The 23,726-nt window shown below is 42.6% G+C and overlaps 2 protein-coding genes across 2 annotated transcripts in view; both read right to left on the reverse strand.

Moving 5' to 3' along the window:
- Window positions 1-246: 246 nt before the first annotated feature.
- LOC133349602 (appetite-regulating hormone-like) lies at window positions 247-8,254 on the reverse strand. The gene is made up of 5 exons (XM_061563168.1): window positions 8,179-8,254; window positions 6,738-6,867; window positions 4,573-4,659; window positions 2,380-2,488; window positions 247-493 (listed from the first exon to the last, which is right to left on the reverse strand). The coding sequence occupies exons 2-5, from the start codon at window positions 6,846-6,848 to the stop codon at window positions 486-488; spliced, it is 315 nt and encodes a 104-aa protein (XP_061419152.1). The 5' UTR covers window positions 6,849-6,867; window positions 8,179-8,254; the 3' UTR covers window positions 247-485.
- An 8,191-nt stretch (window positions 8,255-16,445) lies between these two features.
- The window catches only part of LOC133349529 (dynein axonemal heavy chain 3-like), a 622,240-nt gene continuing 614,959 nt past the window's right edge, over window positions 16,446-23,726 (reverse strand). Inside the window, 4 exon segments of the mRNA XM_061563065.1 lie at window positions 16,446-18,566; window positions 19,932-19,992; window positions 20,790-20,900; window positions 21,741-21,914. Of these exon segments, the coding sequence (XP_061419049.1) occupies window positions 18,421-18,566; window positions 19,932-19,992; window positions 20,790-20,900; window positions 21,741-21,914 (492 nt within the window). The 3' untranslated portion in view covers window positions 16,446-18,420.

Below are 23,726 nucleotides of genomic sequence, written 5' to 3' on the forward strand. Positions count from 1 at the left end.
GTTTGTCGACTTCCATCCACACACCATACAGTGGTCACAGATAACAGAATGGCAGCCATATGAAAGAACACGCCTGCAAAGAATATTTCTAGGAGATGGAGTGATGAATTCGGCTCATGTGCAGGAGCCGGATGGTTTGGTGCATCGCAAGATCGTGTGATGTGGTGATGACTTGGCAAGATCTTCATCCAGCAGTGACTAGATCATGGCTGATGATGATGGTGATACGTTCAGAGCCACACAGTCTTTATAGGCATGCATTCTTTATTTATACAGAGTTATATTCAAATACGTACATGCTCATTGCTGTGCTCTCAAATAATTACAATGCGATTCTCATGACCTGATTGGTAACACAAATCAATGAATTACATCCTCAAAAAAGGTAACTCCATGGCTTATTTAAGTTACTTTGAAGGTTATTTATACCGCTTGCATTCTCAAGCCCGACCTTTCATTCTCCATTCTGTGGTCATCTCTTCGAATCACTTTTCTGTAAAGAAAAAAAAATGGCATTACATATTTTTCGAACTTGGGGTAAAAAAATAAACTAAACTAAACGTTTATGTATTTTTGAGTGAACGAACATCTCCACTGTGTCAACTGGCCAGACAATATCACACACTTCAGTGCCACCATTACACTGTTTACATCACTAGAAACGTGGGGACTTGTGCCAGGGACACTCAATTCACATTGAGAAGGAACTCGTTCATATTGTGGTCGGAGGTCAACACATCATTATCTCTCCATGTTTAATAAAAAACAAAAGTACCACTTTGTGAGAAGTGGTACTTTTGTTGTGGAGGGAATTGCACATGTCCTCACCATTCAGGATTTATACAACAGGTTCAGAGATGATTACAGCCACATGCTCATTTTAGAGCAGCGGTCGGGAACCTATGCCTCGCGAGCCATATATGGCTCTTCCAGTGACGGCATATGGCTCCCAGACAATTTTGAGTTGAAAAAATAATTTAAAAAAAATAAAAAATAAAAAATCAGTTTGGAACTGATTTTAAAATACGTGTGATATTACTTAATAAAACTGTGTCATTTTAAAGTAAACAGAAATTAGTTTTGAAGATAAATTTCATGGGTCACGCCTGCATGAAGCTCAACCTCACCACGTATGAACCAGACTACAAGGCCATCAGCAAAACCATGCAGTACCAGAAGTCGCATTAAAAGTAAGACATGTTTAATTTATTATACGTTAAAAATACTATATGGCTCTCAATAGAATATATTTAGAAATATTTGGCTTTTATGGCTCTCCCAGTCAAAAAGGTTCCCGACCCCTGGGTTAGAGGAACGCGTTGACTCCGTTATAAATGAGTACTTGAGTCCCAGGAAAGAAACTAAAGATCGATGGATTTACATCATTTGGGTTGAACTATCGAGAGGTACTTCTTACTGCTTCTCAGGAAGAGAGGCAGGACCAGGCCCACTCTAAGCTGCCAATAGTGTGCGGCGCACTCAACGTCCGCTGGAAGGAGCACCTCAATCCTGAAGAAATCTATGAAGGCAGCTTGCAGACTGAACGTCTCTATAACAAGAGGCTTATGTAGACCGGAGACTACCGGTGATGTCGTGGTAAGCGAGAAAGATGCGACTACAAACTAAACTATTTTTTATTTTACCAGGTAAGGCCCACTGAGCTGTATAACTCGTTTTCAGAAGTGACCTGGACACAAATGATAGCTCAACAAAACATGTGGGAATTTAAACGCATGTTTATAAATCTGGAGCAAAAAACCGAGGGACCCAGAGAAAAATCCACGTGACTACGGGGAAAACATGCAAACTCCAAATATACAGCAGGCGTCAAAATCGGGATCTAACTAACGACCTCCTGTATACCAAGCGAGGTAGTTAACATCTCGCCAGCGTGGTGCCCCAACAGGAGGAGGCCACAACACAGCAGATGAAACAAGGCAATAGCAGCTCATCTTTACACAGATGCTGCAGCATGCCAATTGTGTGACTGATTGGAGTCCAGTATTATTTGCATATGATTTAACGTGGAATTTGTTGTAGCCGATATTATGTTTCATAGTTTATTTGTTGGGTTAGGCCATGTAATGATCTGATCATAGTTGTGTTAAGACTCTCCACTACCTGAAAAGGCCACACATATTAGATAATAATCAGTTGATACTATTCCTATTTAATAACTAAATTTGACTGAGAATTACTCTTCAATTTACTGGCGAGCCGAGACAAAAACGGGCGCGTTGGACGGTCGTGACACGTGACAATGTCATTTGTTTGGCTGTGTCAGGTGGTGGAGGGCCTTAACAACGCAAATTTGGTCAGATAATTTCATGGCCTAACACAAAGTATATCAACTATCAATCGTGGCCATGCAACACTTACCTATCAAGTCCACATTCAGCAGCTCCTTGAACATTTCATTGAGGATGGCCCCATACTTGCGATATTCGTCAAAGCTCATGGCGATGCCCACCTCCAGAGGAGCCAAGATCTGCAACAACACGCGCAGGAAATGTTTACGTGAAGGTGAACCCAACACCATCTGCAACATTCCGTATGTACGTTGAACTTCTTTCGCACCGTACGTAGCCAAACGTGCTAACAGGAGGTGCGGGGGAAGGACAACAAACTAAACACAAAAAAGCAGTTCTTAAAAAAATAATTATCATGACGAACTGCCTGTTGTCTATACCAGACGAGACGACTGCGTCAACGAAATTATAGGATTGAGCTTAACACACAAGCTGGACCTAACCATGACATTAACAAAGAACTGCAGTATAGGAAATAAAACTGTTTAATTTTTAAAATGCATAATCCGAATTCAACTCCGTAATATAACCTCAGTTACAGTATATTAATCATATTCAGGAACATGGTATGTAATATTTTAACTAGTTTTCTAATATTACTATGCTATAGTACTAACATTTCAATCATTCACTACCATGATTACGTGCAATCGTAATTCCATGTAGAATTACAACAGCAGTACGATATATAGCTTAACCTTCATGTCTCGTGGTATTAGAAGCATTCCTCGTGATGCCAATCTCCAGAATGCAATCAATAATGTTCAATTCTAAGTTAGAGCATGAACACAATATTCTACTGGATTTGTATTACATTTTACGATGGAAGAAAGATATTACTCTAAATAAAATGCAAAATTGAGCACCCTTTAAAATACACAGTGTTCCCTAAAGATATCACCTATCACTACATAATTACAATTAGAGCCAGCCAGAAAAAAAAACTCTACGCACAAATTTGGTGATGTGTACATTCATCATGCGGGCTTAATCCTTTTAAACTGAACAGTGTCATGGCGTTGGTGACAGACATAATATCGATTTGTGAGTGCCAGATGTTTGTCGGCATCTCGGGAGAGATCGTTTCAAACGCTCATGTTATGTGCTGTTGAAGATCGCTCAAGAAAAAAATATATATATTTTAAATATTTTGCAAACACTTTATCTGGCGAATCACATGCAACACACAGTGCTGGAGTGCCAATAACGAATACCACCTGCCATAATTACCGCCGAATGTGTGGAGTTATATTTTTTCTTGCCACGATTAAAAAAAAGGTTTGCGACAAGCGATGGGGCACATATTGCATTGTGGACAAGTGGGTAGGTTCACTGTTATGAGCCAAAAATAAGAATAGGGTTTACCCTCTCTGAAAATAAAAGGTGTTAAGATGTTCAAACACCAAAATGGAAACATTTTGCAAGGCATCAAGCCTGCATTAACCACACGCTATTGTGGCAAAACATGCAAACGCACATGCTCTGATCATATAATAGAAAAGGCATTGTCTTTGAAACTGATTGACCTACACCAGAGACAGCCTTCTTTATCGCCTTATCTCACCACCAGTGTTAGACCAGAGGACGCCAAAAGGCGAACAGCACAAAGGCAACGCAAGTATCAGTGAACACTTATAGCTCGGGTCGAGCAGTTATATCTATAGGACATGTTTTGGCAGTATCAAAAATGATGAAGATAATGTGTTTTCATACCTGTCAACCCCTTATCAGTGCCTGTCTTATTACAGACCAATTCAGACCTTATTGGTCACCCCGTGCCCCTTACAAAGTCCAATCGCAAGAGAGAAACACGAACAAATAGATGCAAAAAAATTACCCGTATTGAAACGGCTGTACGTCGTATGGACCTGAAAACTAAATTTCCCTGTACAAGAATACGGGTAAACCGCATGGGTTGACAGGTATGGGATTTTCACTATACATCAGTGTTCTTCATTACAAGGCCCGCCGGTCACTGGTGGCCTCTGGTGGCCTTTAATGCGCTTCTCCAACAATAAACAAAATGTGGAAAACACCACCCCATCACCATCATCATCGTTGTGCTGCTGTCACAAACCCAACAATGGTTTCAATTGTGTGGTGGCCCTCACACTGATGATGTCTTATCGGCGAAAGTGTAACCCCCCCCCTCTGAAAATATGTGAATAACTCTGCTATTACAGTATGTAGTGAAATAGAAAACGGTGGTGAGAGAGAGAGACAAGAGTGGGCACCCGGTTGTTATAGAGCGGGACGATTTTACTTTGATTTGCTCCGTGTCGTCGTCAGTGTAGCGCTCCGCTCCCTCCGACCGGCGCTGAACGACTTCTGTGGGCGCCTTCTTGTCTTCCTGGATTTCATTCAAATGGCCAAATTCATGCACAAAAAAACCAAAGATCCCCCCCTGGTATAGCCTCTGAACAGACTGTTGGGGTAAGCGCTGTTGATGGCCGGCACGGCACACGAGGGGGTGGGTGGCCACCACATACCTGTCAACCCCTCATCGGTGCCTTACCTTATTACAGACCAATTCAGACCTTATTGGTCACCCCGTGGCCTTATAAATCTCAACGTCCATCCTACAAAGTCCCATCATAAGGGAAAAACACAAATATAATTTGTTTTCGTTTGCGCGTATTGAAACGGTTGTACGCCGTATGGACCTGAAAACTCAATTTGCCTGTACAAGAATACGGGTAAACCATATGAGTTGACAGGTATTCCACCTTTAGTGTATCAAAAACCCTCCACCACCCTTCACAGCCAATTAATAAGCAAGTGTCAGGTGAATCAAACGTGCCAAATGTATTACAGCATTCAGCAGCGCTGCGCGACCCCACAACATTTAACGGCGTTTCGCCCGAAGTTGCAATCCAGCAACGTCAATTGTTTACAGGAGCTCCGGTCCCGAGGGAAATCGCCTCCTGATCCCGGGTCCTTAAGTAGAAGTCGTGAGGTCATCGGCACAGTCAAGCACGTGGATATACCTACTATAATCACCCAGGAATATCTGTCCTTAACGCTCGTGACTTCACTCCACATCGACCAACCCCCCTTCATTAATATTCATGAGCAGGTAACGTCCTCCAAATGGACCCCCCCCCCCCCCCCATCCATAATAATTAGCGGCTGACTTCACTCCACATGGGGGCTGAGGCGCCTCCTCCCCCCTCCTCGGCGTCAACTCACAACCCTCACTACAAAGGCAGAACCCTCACGTCACGTGATCTCCGTAACGCTGTTGAGACATCGAAGTAAAAAGGACGTCATGATGAACAAGGGATTATAACCTTCAAATGAAATAGGTCGGTGTCACCGCGCCCTTACAAATAGCACACGAATTGATGCAATTAATATCACGTCGCGGTCTGCTTTTCGCTTGTAAGTTTCAGATTTACTGAAATACACAAGGCCTTGGACGGGCAAAAGGCTAGTGATTTAACAATTACAGTTCAGAATCGGAATCTTTATTTACAATGGAGAAATCCGATAAGCGATACAGCTCTTTCACAAATGTCCAGTCGGGGAACGGGTCAGAACGTTACAATGACAAAACAATATTTTTTAAAACACGATAGGAGTTCAAAGTTTAGGAAAGGTAAACAAAGCACAAAAAAATAAACTCTTTTTTTTACTGAGCGCTCAGCTTCTTTTTCAGAACCGACCTGGCTATCACAAATGATAGCTCAACGAAGTGGGCTTATCATGTGGAAATGTATAGCAGGGAACTCATCTAAATAATCTAAACGCATGTTGATTGTTAGTTGATGTGTAGTGATTGGCAGATAAGGTTAGTGTGATAAGATGAATCCATTTAGCGATTGGGGACAATAGGCTATCCTTAATTATATTAAGGTGTATTGTGTTTTAATAAAGTTGGACTTAAACGTTTGGTTCATTAACGGTGTGGGGAATTAGCACTTTCAGGAATGGATAAACATATATTATTGGTGTTTTAATTTGTTATATTATCATAATAAATAATTCACTATGTAACACAATTTTTGTCCCTGGGTACTAAGTGTTATTTTTTAATTGCTTATGCCTCAAAAGTACAGAAAATGGCTATTATTCCCCACAAACTTTGCTTTTTGTGACCAGGACTTTATGTGAGCGAAAGACACAAATGCACACGTTTTCTCAATGAAAATAGGTACATTTCAAAATATCAATGTCCTGGTCACAAAAGCAAAATTGGTGGGGAATAATATCCATTTTCTGTACTTTTGAGGTATAAGCAATTAGGAAATAACACTTACTACCCAGAAACAAACATTGCTTTTGTTCAGCAGCCACACGAAAGAAGAAGCTGCTGTCATTTCCACATAGCGATGGAGGGCCCAAAGGAGGGCTGAAAAAACACGAGGTCCTAATGCCTCTCCGTGGCTTCATCCGGCCCTGATCCGAAGGCAACAAAACGCGATTTACATTCTTAAAGTCGTTGGGCAGGAAGCTGACGCCACCCTGCGCCAGTTGGCACGCACAGAGCAGCACGGCGCTCAACAGCAGCACGCTGGCGACGCCTCGAGTCGGGAACATGGCAGTGGACGAGCACGGCCTGCCCAGGGCACACACAGCAACGGCCCCGGGTTATTCACGCGCAGCAGCTGCGACGGTGAAGATACAATTCTAGATTTGAAGCTTTCGTGACTGCAAGGATTCATATTCTTAGGTTTTTTCGGTAAAGTCACGTAGGTAAAAAATTTAAATTAATAAAAGTAAAATAAAATAAAAATCACGACGTTTCGGAGGCAACACAAGCTTCCGTCTTCAGGTGGAACCGTCACAGCACGATAGCTGTATCAAGTGATACAACTATCGTGCTGTGATACAGCTATCGTGCTGTGACGGTTCCACCTGAAGACGGAAGTTTGTGTTGCCTCCGAAACGTCGTGATTTTTATTTTATTTTTATTTTACTTTTATTAATTTGAAATTTTTACCTACGTGACTTTACCGATAAAACCTAAGAAGGTGAAGATACAGGTCCTCACCACCTTTACCTGTTTAACTTATGTCACTGCTGGGCATAAGGGCACTCGGCTAGAGGATATGCAGTTAGCCTCCTGTACAATGATGGACAGATGCAGAAGTTCAACAAACATACATGTCCTGGCAGAGGTGAGAGTAACCACACATTCGGCCAAACGACTACTAAGTGTCGTGTGACCGTTTCAAGACACGAGCGCCATTATTTCGACTACCGTGCTAGGAAATCGAACCGGCCACCTCTGGATTTATAAGTCCAGTGTGCGACCCATTATACTGCGACAGACATTCCTATATATTTAACATGCAGCATTAAATTGTACTAAACTTATTTTCAAAATCAAGACTCGTATGGGAAGGTTACAAGTCTTAATTGAAATAAAATCCACAGATTGAATTTAACTCATGCTATAAACTATGATGGCGCTTTGGCAGGGTTATACATTTGAAATTCGACGCATAGTCGAGTTTATAACTTCAAGGAATCAAACAACTTGTTTTGAGTAATAAGAAACTGGGTGGCCCAAAACAATACGGCTTGAAAATCAAATCGTTTGACACTTAGGGTCAGATCAGCATTCAGTTCTAAACTGATTTATATATCGTGACAAATACTTGAACATACATTCCCCATCATCAGTTCATCAATTCGCATCCCATGGAGTTTGACACAAAAGCCGATAGGAAACAATTGAACCAGTTAGTTACGAGTTTCCCAGTAAACATGAAACTTTGGCCCAATGTTGGTCCAATGATTCCAACTAAATCCCAACGTTGGTTCAACGTTGCATGTTTACTGGGTTTAACATATGAAACATGACTATCCACAAATTATTCGTTTCAAGTGTTTAAAGTTTAGCACATATAGTATTCGTACTCACAGTGGTAATGGCGATGATGCTGTTGAAGCTCAACAAATCTTGCCGTTTCTCTGCGTAGTTCTGTGCATGGGTTATGCCCGGGTATATATAGAGCAACATCAGTGTTTACCTTTAAAAGGACGGCTCATTGAGCAATATTAGTTCAGACTTGAGACGGCATTTAATGGCACCATCATCACTAGCATGCCTGCATTGTATAGCTACACAAGTATTTTGACAGATTACATGCAGTTATTCTGTGCCAATGTGAACAATTGGCATCTGAAAGCCTTCAATGCTCAAGGCTATTTGCTTTTGTATCATGATGGCAATATGGCCCAATGGCGGTACAGTATTACTGTTCTTATAAAGCATATCAAGTATTCAAAATTGCAACCTTTGAAAGCTTTGATCAATTTATGTTTCATTATACATTCCGTTTCATCCTAAGCCAACGTCTTTCTGTCTATCACTATGGTATTCATAATCACTCTGGATTTTCTTCCTCTGGTAGAGAAGAAAATGACATTGGTTGGTATCATTAGTTTATTTTTTTATAAATACCAACATTTTTACATTTCATATAACAGTTATGCTGCTGCGTTGGCGGTGATGCACATTCGCAATTAATACAAACCCAACACAGTCGATAACACTGTGGCCTCAAAAGAAACAAAATCAATGTCTTTTTTATGTGCAGATTACACAGTGGCTGAGTTCACAGGAAATCATGCAATTAGGAACGTTCCCAAAAACAGTGAAAACGAAATTGAATCGTCAATCTTTTAAGTAGCGTGTCTCATTCATGGCCAAGCCGCCAAGCACCGTGATCCACGGGCTTCGTGAGCTGCCAGAAAGCTATAACCAATAAGTAATATTAAAACATATTTTTTTAAAAACACGCTTTAATGAAATGTACCGTACTAGTAATGGCAGAACTCCACGACTCCAGGAAGTGGCCCCGAGGCTTGCCATAACGTAAGGGGCCTTGGTGATTTACAGCCAATGTCAGTTGAGCGTGGACAATTAGACCCAAGCCGAAACATAACTTATACAAAAGATGGTTGAAAAATACTTTTTTTAGTTTTTATGATAGAATATAGTATTGTCATCAGTTCAACATACATGTAAGTATACCAAGTTTGCAGTCGATACCGCATTGGGAAGTGGGTTAAAAATGAGTTACAAGATTTGAGGATATGACAACAACAACAGAGAGAGTTAATAGAAAGCGTGTAAAAAAGATTGTTAAAACATATATATTTTTATTTTTTATGATAGAATATGGTATTGTCATCAGTATGACATAAGTATACCAAGTTTGCAGTCGATACCGCATTGGGAAAGGGGTTAAAATTGAGTTACAAGATTTGAGAATACGACAACAACAACAGAGAGAGTTAATAGAAAGCGTGTCAAAAAAGATTGTTAAAATTTTGTTTTTTTATGATAGAATATGGTATTGTCATCAGTATGACATAAGTATACCAAGTTTGCAGTCGATACCGCATTGGGAAGTGGGTTAAAATTGAGTTATAAGATTTGAGGATACGACAACAACAGACAGAGTGAGTTAAATAAAAGCGTGTAATAATAAAAAATGACTCGGCTCATAATCCTGTAATGCACGATTGAGATACAGTACTTGAGCAATCTATTGCTACGACGTGTTTTTTTCCCATGGATTAATTGTTAGTCCGAGACTTTGATTTGCCATCATCCATAACGAAATTTGTCGTCTGCTTGTGTTAAGTGTGGGTTTTTTTCTGATTTGTCTTGAGATCAACGAAAACATTTTCTGATCTACCTGTAGATTGCAATCCACGTATTGGCCACCGGAGATGTAGAATTTGAAGTTGTTTTACCATGTCCACCATTCCAACCAAATTTAGTTTCACACACTCAATAATTGTAAATCATAAATTTGAAAGCTGTATTTTTAATGAATTAATAATGACAGCACTGTAACTACATTATAGTATTTGCTCTAAATTATGGTATATATATAAATAATTCCTTCCTCTTATTCACAACTCTATAGCCTGTATATTCTGTTATCCACGGAAGCTATAGGCTCTGGCAAAACTCCTATTGTCGATTTGTCTTCGTGAATAAGAGAAGACCATCGGCAAAGTTTTATTAATTTCCCCATAAATAAGTGGCGTAAATTCACCGATAACCCCTCCGACAATAGGACCCGTGATATTAGTCCCACACGTTACCCTGGATACGAGGAGTTATCATGTACAGTTTTTTTGATAGTTAATATCACATTCATTATATATAAATGCTTGCTTTTTTTTGCACATTTCTTTAAATTAGTTTGCTTATTTGCATAGTGCAGACGGTTAACGAGTTAGGCTAAATTGCAAGGAGCGATATAATATTATAAAGTCAGGCATTGGATAAGGTGATACTTGTAAAGTACATTTAAAACCTTACAGATATCACTGTATTTCTGTTCTGTTTTACCTTGCGTTTTGTCATGTTTAACATCAACATGTTTATAATGCAATCTGAAAATTCTAGCCGATGCAAACGAATTAACATGCTTGTTTCTGAGGACAGTGTCTCTGTGTTGGTGTCGTGTTAACACTGAGACCCTGGCACTAAGACACTGGTACTGAACCCCAAGGTAGCTGGCTCAAGTCAACATGGAGGCTAATTTGGGGATACAAAACCACCTCAAGGGAAACATTTAACATCAGGATAGTGACGCTAGTCACGTATTCCATTGTGTAAGCATATTTATTTCACTGTTTGGCCCGACTGTAACATTCCTAAGACATAGGAATGAACCATATGTGTTAAGGAGGGAGTGAAATCTAACGTATTTGATTTAAAACAACTCAATAGTGAATCGAACCGTCTGAAAATAAACACAAATTTCTGAAATAAGAGGGATAGGACAAAAAAGAACATAATAATTTTATGCGCACAAATATTGAAGAATATGTGAAAAGTCTATATTGTGTATGTTTCATTGAGTAGTATTTAAAATATCGCCGCCTCTCAAAAGAACAAAAATCATTTACAGCCTAACACTTGGGTCTTAAATCCCCGATGCTTTTAAACACTTTACAACAATCAGTGAGCAGGTGTATGAACACAGCGATCGATGCTAAGCAATGGTTCGAGCGTGTTGGGAGACAAACACAAGTGAAGGCACAAAGACAGACACCTGTCAAGCCATCTGCGCCCTGCTCCGTCAGAGTAAATAACAAGGCACGAGATCCTCGTTTTGCCATGGAACCAGACGCAATTACTGAGTTTCTTATCTTTGTTCAACAGAGCAACAGCATCCTGCAGTCCAACGTTGATATTAAGCTAAGTGGAAATCTCCTCCATTCTTTGCCCTTTAAGTGATTTTTCAAAAGCAACTTTAATTACCCTCGTAGCTTTTGGGCACAACGTAATAAAAAAGAGAAGTTCAAAAGCATGAATTTTTTTATTGCCATTATATATGTTCACATTTACGGTACTGATCTGGTGCAGCATGAAACAATTGAGCAAATAATATGTCCATCTTTAAACTACAGTGAAACGTAAACATATGACAAACTGCATGCGAACGTTTCACATTATCCTCATTGAATTATAATGCAACTTAAACAATGTCAAGGTTCACACCAGGCTACCAAGGCTGGCTGAGGCCATTATGTACGTGTGTTGAACTTATTTCGCACCGGACGTAGCCAACCGTGCCAATCGGAGGTGCGGGGGAAGGACAATGAACCAAACATAGGAAGCAGTTCTAAAGAAATTAGTATTTAATCTAGATTTAAAAGTGCATAGCTCCAGTGGCTTCCTAATATCGGAAGTGTGGCACATTAGGAATGGACCACTCTTTTAATTGTTTCCTCGTGCAGCAAGGGAGTAAAGTGTGGTTTTGTGAAAGTCCTGATGTGCTGTGCAGTACATCAATGCACGTGTGTACACCAGCATGTGATGACTGAGTTGGTCCTGTGGGTGGCTGACAGGGTTAGTGATTAATCGGACTTGTACACCAGTCACGTGGTTAATGGCGACTCGGTTGAGGATTGCTGTGTGACACACGTGTGCTTTTGCATTTTACAGATTTACCACAATTAATGAGTATTGCCCTCGATTTGGAGCACCTGCCCACGTCGTTCATTTCGAGGGTGCAACAGAAGGAACAGTTTCCCAGACGGTCACAGAAGCGCATCTGAAAGTGCGCGATGCAGGAAGAACATATTCCTGAATGAAGGAGAGGTTATTTGGAAGTTCATCTTTTTCGTGTGACCCCTTGCATGTTATGGTTGGCAGAGAATTTAGAGTCTGGAACGCTCTGCCAGAAGACCTTTGATCACATCTCATCTCACGAAATGTAAAAACAAAACATTTTAAAACACCGTTGTGTCGTGCAGCCTTTGGGACTCTTAGACTGAAAATGACCGTCGCATCCGGAATCGCCACATGCGTCATGACATCTCCGAAATATGGCGCTGTACAAATGTAACGGTGTTATTGGGCGTCTCTGGGGAGTTCCCACATCTGTCCCATAGGGGGCAGTCAACGGGTTGAGCCAGTACCACGGAAGTCGGGCTCAAGGGGCAAACAGTCAACTGGCAGAACGGATCCTGGAGCGAATGGGCCAACCCCCAGGTAGGGGGCTGTGGGGGGATGATGTCACCCTTCCAGAACCTGATGGAAGGTTCTGGAAGGGAGGCGGGGCTAGGGCGGAGCAAGCCTGGGAGCAGGATAAAAGGCCGGACCCCAAGAGGGTCCGGGCAGTGCTGCCAGCGAAGACTAAAGAACCAGTGGAAGACAGAAGGCCAGCTAGCCAGGACCCTGGGACTCATCTGACCCGCTGTCCTTATTAGGGCCGGGCAGAGTGAGCCAGTGGTACGACCCTGGAAGCCTTGAAGCCTGACGTCCTTATCAGGGCTGGGTTCGAGTGGCCAGTGGTTGAGACCTGCGCCTTGGCTGGGCCAGGTCAAGCTAGCCTCCCCTAGGGCCGTGTAGCCGGAGGACCCCGACAGGAATAGGGCGAGTACAAGAGGGGCTATACCCTTCCAGGCAGCGGGTACAGGGACCGTTATCCCTGTGTAGCTAAGGACTGTGTTGTGTGATGTTAAGTGTAATAAATATTGCCTCCAATCAACTGTCTACCCTGTCTTAAAGAACTCACTACACAAATACATGTGCTTATTATAATGTGCACATTTAGCCACTATGCACTTTTAAATCTAGATTGAAAAGTAATTTCTTTAGAACTTATTTTTTGTCTTTAGTTTGTTGTCCTGCACCTCCGATTAGTGCGGTTGGTGACGTACGGTGCGAAACACGTTCGACATCCATACACAATGTTGTATTATCCCCTACATATTCAGCCCATGTATTGCTGGATTACATTTGAGATAGATCTTCTCCACGTGGTCAATGATCTTGTCTTGTCCTGTAAGCATGTCGAAAGGTTCTTTTGTAACCTTGTAAAGAGTTACACTTACAGTTGCTAGAACACGCCTAAAAGTCTAACACATACAGCACAATGAATGTTCTCATGAACTTGAATTGACGTGTCTTGAAATTGAGTCAAGTTATAAGAACTTGGGAAAAGGGACGACTATTGGAGTGACGTCGCAGAAAGTGAAGGGTTTCAAGCTGCACCACCACCGGTGGTTGAACACAGTACGGATGAGACCAAACAGTCTGGCAGTCTGGTAGACTGACGCCTCATCACGGATAGAGCAATCAACGAGTGAAAGTCACAGGGATAGGTGACTGCTTGACAGGGCAAATACTCGTAGGAAGGCTGTTCCATTAGGGGCCGTCCATAAATGACGTCACGCGATTTTGGACGATTTGTGACCCCCCCCTCCCCTCGTCACACGGCGGCACAAAAAGTCAGACCCCTCCTCAAATATGACGTCACATAGCTCCGCCCCCCCCAAAAATTAAACATGCTTCAAATCGCTTTAAACTATTGTCATTGTAATGCGTATTTAATGTGGCGCTGTACTCTGATGTTGTAGGAGAAAACATGTATTAAAAAGTCTATTTAATGAAGTAGAACGTGTTGTCGATATTTATTTAAAGTTGCGCATTTTCATGTGACGTCACATTTCTCACCCCCCCCCCCACCTCGTCACACATCGTCACAAATGTCTGACCCCCCCAGGTGCGTGACGTCATTTATGGACGGCCCCTTAAGATGATGCAGAAGCCATGCAGAGCTGTCGTGAACCCTGAATCCACCAGCTGGAGAGGCTGTAGCACCCGAGGCCTAAAAGTATCGTTGGTTGCTACCAGGGAAAGGGCTGATATGGGAACAGAAGTCCCGAGTACGCCGCACAACGATATCCAGCGACGGTGTCACGTGACTGTTGGGGAATATTGGAGAACATCGATGCACCCATAGGCGGAGTTTGACTTCTATATTTGAGGCGGGTGGGGTGGGGGTGTTCGCTTTGTCCCTCACATTATGAATCGCGTGCGCATATAATCAATTAATTAATTTGTAATCATTATTGTAAACTACTGAAAATAAATCAATAAGCGGCAGCCATGGCATTACCAACGGGTCCAACGGGCTCTTTGAGGGGCCTGGGCACCCGCCAACTCCACCCATGGATGCACCGCAACTAATGAGCAATTGTAACAAGGTTGGGGGGTTCTCTAAGACCACCACCTGACACCCCGTGCCACATACGCACAGATGCCGAGGGCTCTTTACACGTTTTCGTGCGCGTTTCCTCTTTTTAACTTATGGATGCCTGGCCCGCATAGTGGTGTATGCTATGGGGATTTCTCGTAATTTACAGATGTGATTGATTGTTGGCATTTGCCTAGGTTAAGAGCCCCATAGTGTGGAAGTGGGGACTCCACGTGCACTTCGTCAAGAAATGTCGACGGTATTTGCATCACGCATGAACGCCAATTGCGTTTTATATGTTTTTGTTTGGCTTGAAACCAATGAGGTTCCTGTTGCCAAATGCAAACATTTCCTGGCCATGCCATTTGTCTCCCTGCCATTTAATTTAAATTTCCTTCCTGACATCATGTTTCTGTTCCCCCCCCCCCACCGCATCGCTTGGCCTAACCCCCACTTTGTCTGGCTTCTCTGCATTGTTCCTTCACCATCTCTGTCCTGGGGCTTTGTCTGCAACTGGCGCCGTCCTAGAACCTCGTTGTTGCTGCCCTGGCTGCCTCTGAGACTCGTTGATAAAGGCTCTTGGCACCCATTCATTAGCCCTGGAACTCAGGAAGGGCTCTGGCCTACTGAGAATGTCCTGGGGCTCAGTGATAAATTGACTTTGCCCTCCGCAATTCCTCTTGAGACTCGATGAAGGGCCCTGGACCCGTTGGTAATGCCCTGGCTACCGCTGCTGTTGCCAGAGCTGAACCCTGCTTGCTTCATCCTCAGCTGTGCCAGTGTTTGCCCTCTTCCATGACTCCCTACCCGGTCAAAACCCACCACCCAGTTTCTACCCTCATGTAGTTTGTTTATTTATTTAGTTTTGTAAGTAATTGTTGCCGGGCAGTTGCAGCGCACGCCTGTGAACCAGCCTCGTGGAGGCAAGGGTTGTTGGATCACACGCGCGTTGTGAAACCGCCTTCCCGTGGGCGTTGAGGTGCTTCGCCAGAAGGTGGTACAGCAAGCAGACCAATCTCCATCTGTTTCCTTCTGTAAGGGGATACAGTGTTGCTCCCTCGTCATGCACATGGTTTTTCTCGCATGAGTGGCACAGATGCATAATTAAGGTAAAAAAACACGACAGCGCTGCTACTATCTTGCGACACAGCAAGCCCAACATTGTTTGGTGCATGAGGTTTTTGGGATGATAACGCATAAATGTGTCGTTAAGCCCGCCACCACCTGACAGAGGCAATTAGTAAGGTTTGTCACGTAAACAAAACAAGCCAATTCGTTACTAGTACAGTACAGCACACCGGTGTGTTGGAGAGTGAACCCACAACATTGTTTGGTGGGTGGAGAAAACCCAGTCCAATCTAACACGTTTGAAAGCGTAAATCCGACTTTCAGTGCCACAGTTGGAATGCCACATTCAATGGCTCCGAGGCGCTCGGTGTCCAACCCCACTGCGAGTGAGGCTACTCAGCCAGCAGTTGAGCCACAAGAGCACTGCAATGAATCAAAGGCAGCGGTGGACACAGCAGATGCAGTAATACAATTACCAAAGCACGTAGATACAATGTTTTCTCAAGTTGGTGACTATTAGTGCTTGGACTCATGCAGTATTTCAGATCCTTTCTTTCTAGCTGGTGCATGGAATTATGGTCTTCACTCGAAAAAAATTGCAACAATTGTTTTTATTTCAAAGTGCTTGCTTTTCTTGATATCCTATTGACATGTAAACAAATGCTTTCATATACAGAACTCCTCTTACCCGCCATCCTGTTATACACAACTCCTGTTATCCGCAGCAGTTGTGGGGTCCGCAAAGAAAATCCCAATTTTTCCCAAGATCCTACATCTTCCTACTATCCAGGGGGTTATCTGAGAATGTTTTACCCCACAGATAAATTCGCAGATAACCCTGTGGATAATAGGGTCCACGATACCGGTCCCCCGTATCACCGCGGATAAGGGGAGTCCTCGCATACTGTACTATTTTGAAAGGGCACACGGTTACACGAGTGAAAACTGATTTTTTTAAAATACATAATTTACCTGTACATTATTGAATTCAAACATATATTGCGTTGGGGGGGGGGACCCCTCGGCAATATCTATGTCAACAACTATTTCAAAACACACTTAATCACATAATATACTTAAGAACTGGCATCGATATATTGCATGACTGCAATCACGGATGTTTAATTGTGCTGCAAAACTACGATTATTTTCTTGCCCCACATTAAGAAATGGAAATGTAACGTAACTTTCAAAATGTAGAATGCCTTTCAGTCTGTCCAATTGTTGAATACATGGTTGTAATCTATAAAACTACACCTTTGGTAGATTATCAAGGCCAAAATAAAGTTTGTCCATTCCAGTGAGCAGTAACCTTTCTACCAGTGTATAGCTGGGCAATGGTGGCATACGCCTGTAATCCAGCACTGTGGAGGCAAGGGTTGGTGGAACACGCAAATGTCAAACTCCCTTCTTGTGGGCGTCGATGTGTGGACTCCACCTTGTTCCATTTGCATGGGATAGAGCGTTAGAGCGTTGTCCCCTCACACGTCTGGGTTTTCTCTGGGTGCTCTTGTTTCCTTCCACTTTGTAAACACATTTACTTGGCTGAAAATATCTTAATATATAGGGAACCGCAGAGCTTGGACAACTATTGGTGCCGGCTCAGCGCCTGGCTGCCTTCCCACTTACCGAGTGAGCAAACACTATGCGTGTTACAAGTTGAGATTATTATCGTATAATAAAGGTTCCAAAATTTAGCCTAATAGGGTGTAGGACCAAGTGAAGTTGGTGAGCACCTAGTAAGGCTGGTGTGACATACATCATCTCCCCAGAACAGATGTTAACATCAGATAATGGACTCATGTCAGCCTAAGTCAGTGTCGAGGAGGCCTAGGCAGTACACCTTCTCACATGTTCTGTATGACCAGGAATCGTAAAATAATGCCACGTACCATTCTCACATGCAAAGTAAACAAAGCGAGCGTAACTGTTTGTGAGATGTCATCTGAGCGTTGGGACTCATTCACTTATCCTCACATCGTAGAATTGTATTAACATATGGCTTGTTGTTTAATTCAAATTCCTATTTTGTGAAGCTGGAAAGTTTCATGTCCACTATTCAACGTGTGTTTACAGCCATTTATAATGATATGTGCATATGGGGAGAGGTAGTGTAGCGGTTAGCGTGCTGCGCTACGAACCCGGCGACCTGAGTTTGATTCCCGCTCATGGCCAACACCAGTGATGACTATTTGAAACAGTGCCGGGCCTCCCATAGGTCGACTCAGCCTCAAATGAGTGCCTGGTGCGGTGTGTAAATATCGCCACTCGGGAGACAAAGGCGGCCGAGCATGGTGCTGGCCACCCACTCCCTTGTGTGCTGTGCCGGCCTTCAGAAGTGCTTGCTAACAGCACTTGCCCCCACAATCTGTTTCGGCTATACGTGGTATCTTTGTCTGTTTCTTTAAAGAGTGCACAAAGGTGTGTTATAACTTCTAAGGATAATGGGAAAATGTTTAAAGTTCCAAAATTGCTGAATGTTTGTACTGTTGTATTCGTGCAAAGGATGTCACACGTACAGCCGCAGGGCATTTTGTGTGCAGCAACGTCTTCTTTTGCGCGGCACTTGCGGGTGGGACTCAGTAGTCGAGCTGACAAAGGCATGCCACCCCACGGGTCACCCAGTGGTTGCTTGGCTGGTCGGTGGGAAACTTGACGGTGAGCACGTAGTTGGTGGAGTGTCCCGTGGTGGAGACGATCCCTCGCCGCGCGCTGGTCTTGTACACTGCCACAGGAACGTCACGCAAACGAGCAGCACGGGGCGAGACCCAGAGTTGGCTACCACGGGCATTGTACAGCATCTCCATCAATGCCTACAGCCTCTGCGGACTTTCCACCACCAGAATTATCCGAGATTCTATTATCCCATACTTTGAACTCCTACCGTGTTGTTGTATTGTTTGTTGTTGTGTATGAAACAGGCATCTCTGAAAAATTGCTTTATAACTCATCGGATTGCTTCAGTATAAATACATATTCTGATTCTGATTTACCTAATATGTTTGCTTAAGATGTACCTGATCTTGGCAATCGATGAAAGTTAGATGGGAATCAACCAGAAAGAGTACGTTATTTTTAGCTTAAAAATTAAGTCAAATATTAATTTTATTATTCGCGATATTATTGATGGTTTGTCGAGCGTTCTTAAATCCGTGACGTATAATTCAATTGATTGCAGTCAGCAGCGCATCACGTAGCTCACAGATCCTGGTAGATGGGGGTCAACACTACTTCTGAACACGCTGCAATAAGGCTCTCACGTCAAACAAAACATGGTTCGACATTTTATACCCCGTAGTTAATTGTGGATCTTGCAGTGAGTGCAGCCATTGGTCAGCTGAACTTATATGACCAAATTTGTGACACTTGAGAAGCTAAACGCGGGTAGGCTGCCCTGCATTGCAGCAATGGTTCTCAAAGTGTTGTCAGCTCAGCACTGATGTGGGCATTAGTCCCCGGAGACACCACGCAATATTTCCTTGCAGTTTTTAGCAATCTTATTGTATTGACTCATTGCAATCCCTGTATCGATAATACTTAATACACATTTCTTTATACAACTAATAATGTGGAGGAGACCTTTGTGAATGTACTGCTGTATGAGGGCGTCCCATGACATATCAGTCATGGCAATTTGACCGTACTTGGCCATTATTAACGACACTTTTTTTTTCTAGGTAAGTCCCACTGAGCTATGTAGCTCTTTTTCAGAAGTGACCTGGCCACAAATGATAGCTCAACGAAGTGGCTTATCACGTGGAAATGTATCTCAGCCAAATACTCTAAAAGCGTGTTTCTATAAATGTGGAGGGTAAAACTGGACTCCACCACGAGGATCACGAGGAGGAACATGCCAACTCCAAATATACAGGCATCAGGGTTGGGATCGGACCCACAACCTCCTGTATATCAGGCAAGATAATTAATATCCTACCACCGTGGTGTGAGTAGATGAAGGGGACTATGTTAAGATATTACCCGCGACTGATGTTAGCTGTGGCTGGTCACGGTGCCAGGTTCGTAGACCAGTGCGCTAACCACTGCACCACAACTACTCCCTGTGATACATGTGAACCACATGATATACAACCTGGGCATGCGTATGTTGACGTTTCTTCAGTTGTGGACTTCTCCACTGGCTTTAACCACATCTGAAATTATTTGTTAGGGAAGCATTCAAAATTCACACCTTGAAAAACACAAGTATTAGATTATAATTCATAACCATCTTACTGCGAACGGTACACCCCCTAACACTGAGGGCGACCCTCTGTCATGGCAACACTATCCCACATGTGATGCCTGTATACGTAAAAAAATGTGTTAATTTTTACCACGTAAAAAGAACAATTAACAGTGATATTCCAGCCACTTTTATTTCAAAGACCTCTACGATTAGCACGATCGGCTACGCCCGGTGCAAAGGAAGTTCAACACACATACATACACATACGTACATACACATACGTACATACAATCACTCCCCCCTTGAATCTTTGCACCTGATGAGTTAATGAGTTAATGATGACGTCACCCTGCTGCTGCTCTATATAAGAACGGGAGACACAGCAGAGCCTCACCTTTCTGGCGAATTGCCCGATGATGCTGGATGCAATTACCAGCGAAACGTCGTACTCAAATTGTAAATGTTGTGGCTTCAACACACCGGTGGGCTAAAGCAGTGAACTATTTGTCTTTTGTCAACGTGACACTTTTTTACTGATTAGCCGTGTCGGGTGGTGGAGGGTTACGACACATTTATAAATAACGCGATCTAAACCCAAAAACGTTGATTACAAATGTATGTTAAATTGTAAACCTCCTAAAAGCATAACATATATTCACCTAAAGTATAAATACTCTAAGCTCCAATTTCAATAAAGGCCTGGTCCACACGCGGCAACACTGATCACAACACTGCTCTGTGCACGGCACAATGAAAGGATACCACTGGAAGGCTTTCGTATAAAATCTTGTGGAGGGACTCTCCGATGACTCTTTTCTCTCGGTCCCATCGCCCGCCTTCCATGAACAGACCTGTGATATAAACGCCAGCGTCCTAGAATGCATTTTTAAAGAGAGACAAAAATATACATATATAATTAGCGCAAGAAAATATGTGGATGTTTATAATCAATCTGTGGCAAGCCATTGTCATACTAACTACTGTGTCTGACGAACCACAGCTTGAAATCTTTGAGAAAAAAAAGTCCTGAAGAATAAATAGAAAACATTGTCAAAGGGAATCAAAATGATTATGAGAACATATTATGTTGAATTTTTTTTTTAAATTGAGTGCTGCTTTTGTCTTGAAAATGTTTTTATTTGTTAGAGATGTGTCTATTTTCAGAGTCAATATGTCCAGTTTCATCCACACCAACAACCATGATCATTCTAAGACTGCATGAAGTCCTCTTGAGACCATCACCATCTCTCAAGGCCTGACAAGGCCAGTGCATTTTGTTAAATAATAATTGTGGTTACAGCACTTGGGACTGTGATGCTATACTGCTTTTGTGTTCAGTTTATCCATCTCCCGCACCTCCGATGAGCGTGGTTGGCTACGTACGGTGTGAAAGAAATTAAAACTTACACACATACATAGGTACAAGTAAAGCAAGAATTGTCTCACAAAGCTACACTGTAACTGGCTGTCGGTGGCTACAAAATGACAAATTATATGCATGTGCCCTAGACCAAGTAGTAGCGCGTATTGTCCCGCACGACGTTCCGAAGAAGGGACCGAGTTCCTGAGGAAGCTCGCAGCGCGTGGAGCGAAACGTCGACGGCGGACAACACGCCGTACATTCCGAAACGCTTCCGAAAGATATATGTTTGTCTGTGTGATAATCCAGACGGATCTGCGATTCAAACGACCATCCACCAACGCATCACGTACAGGCCTCTCCGCCACGTGCTTCTCGTGCTCGGTGATGTGGTACTGGAAGCCCAGTTGGTCGATGGGAACTTTGTGCTTCCGCGCGAAGTTCTGGAGGGCGCCGGTGAGGAAGGACTGCGTAAAGAAGAAGCCGGAGATCCAGAAGACGGAAGGCGCACCCTTCTCTATCCAGTCCTGGGGCGGCAGACACCGAGTGGGTGAGAATGATAGCATCAGGTACGTTAGTCACACGATCGCAGAATACAGCTTACTGTGGCCGAATAATACAGAAATTGCATTACCTCTGACTAACGTGACATCTGCAAATGTAAATGATTGATAATGAATTCTGCAAATCAATATTAATCAAGTAAGAGCTTATTGAGACAGAAAGCTTCTGTTTCAATGTAGATTTTAGAGAAATACCAAGGAAAATACATGAACATTGGTGTAACATACGATAACAGTGGTGCAAAACAATGTAAAAAAGCAAGTGTTAAAATCACAAAATAGTAGAATATCTTAACCAGGAAAGATCTATCTGCTCATGGATTAAGGTATTTCCAAGTCGTTGCCACCCCTCATGTTCTCGATAAAAAATATTGCATATATTTACCACAAATTAGCTAATCTATCTCCACGGTGGACTTCTTCATGGGTGTGTTCCCTCCTTTGGCTGTCATTCCATCATCAGATTAGTCCTGATTATTGGCCATTATCCCTTTGAGCCTTCCGTCCTGCTCAAACCAACTTACTTTTTAAATAGTCAAGATGACATCACTAATTTGTATGTGTTCTCTGTTCCACATGTTCCTCTTTCTGCTTCTCAGTATAACTTTTAGCGTGCACATCGTCAAACTTGTATGTATATTGACCTTCTTTTGCACCGTACGTAGCCAATCGTGATAATCGGAGGCGCGGGGGAAGGATAATAAACTAAACACAAAAATCAGTTCTAAAGAAATACATTTTTAATCTAGATTTAAAAGTGCATAGCTCCAGCCGGCCGCAGAAGCACATCTGAAAGTGCGCAATGCGGTGACCATCATTGTTCGATAGCTAGCCAAAATCCACTGCTGCGAGGATGACCGGAGTTTGCGTGATGGTTTATGCTCCTTGACGAGATCAGTAAGGTATTGTGTGAATCACAAATGAGGCTAACTTTTGTCTGGTACCATATTTTTGATGTGTGTTATATCAGGTACTATGCACTGATTGAACACTTTCTTCTTTCGGCACAACATGAATGTTATTTTTTTTATTACTGCATTCCAACTTGCCCTTGCTCACATCTTTATTTCATCAGCTTGATTCGGGTGCTCTTTCAATAACTGCCCTAGGTAGCAATACGCACTGCACTTTATTTTCCAGCGGTGTTCCCCCAGTAATTGTTTCCTTTTGTTCAGCAAACCTATTGCACTGGTATTCTTGGTTCTTTCGGTAAAGTCATGTAGAAGGGAAATAATACAATAAAAATAGCTTGTTTTATTTATTTTATTTCCCTTCTACGTGACTTTACCGAAAGAACCAAGAATATGAATTCCTGCAGTCGCGAAAGCTTTAAATCGAAATCTATTGCACTGACTTTTGTTTTGCTTTTAATCGTTAGCCCCATTTTCTTTTTATGTTCTGCAAAAATTTCCTATAGTAAGTTAGCATTGGATATTGTAATGGCTATATCATCAGCCAACATTGGATGGTTAATACTTTATACTTACAGCCTCGATGTTTATGTGTTTATTTCTCCAATCCACCGTGTGTACAAATTTCATCTCGCGCATAACTTTGGTGACGGCGTATTTCCTTGCCTAACTCTGCCCTCCTGATGCACAATTACACAGCGAACGCCAATGTACAACCCAATGTATGGGTTGGTAGGAGATGCAGTTCTTCATACACAGTATACCTTCGAACTCACCAAACCCACAAATATAAATGTAAAATGTGCTAGGCCTATGACAAGGCTCGGTTACACCGTGTGGGCTGATGTTGGCACAAGACCCGAAA

The sequence above is a fragment of the Lethenteron reissneri genome, chromosome 30, assembly GCF_015708825.2.
Source record: "Lethenteron reissneri isolate LAM-NWPU_2019-01 chromosome 30, ASM1570882v1, whole genome shotgun sequence".
NCBI lineage: Eukaryota > Metazoa > Chordata > Hyperoartia > Petromyzontiformes > Petromyzontidae > Lethenteron > Lethenteron reissneri.

What these genes read in the sequence shown, in the direction of transcription:
- LOC133349602 (XM_061563168.1), bottom strand. Translation starts at nt 6,848, where the DNA reads ATGTTCCCGACTCGAGGCGTCGCCAGCGTGCTGCTGTTGAGCGCCGTG. An exon ending in TGCCCAACGACTTTAAGAAT is followed by an intron (nt 4,660 to 6,737) that starts GTAAATCGCGTT and finishes AATGAAATCCAG; the next exon opens with GAAGACAAGAAGGCGCCCAC. An exon ending in ACGACACGGAGCAAATCAAA is followed by an intron (nt 2,489 to 4,572) that starts GTAAAATCGTCC and finishes GTGTTGTTGCAG; the next exon opens with ATCTTGGCTCCTCTGGAGGT.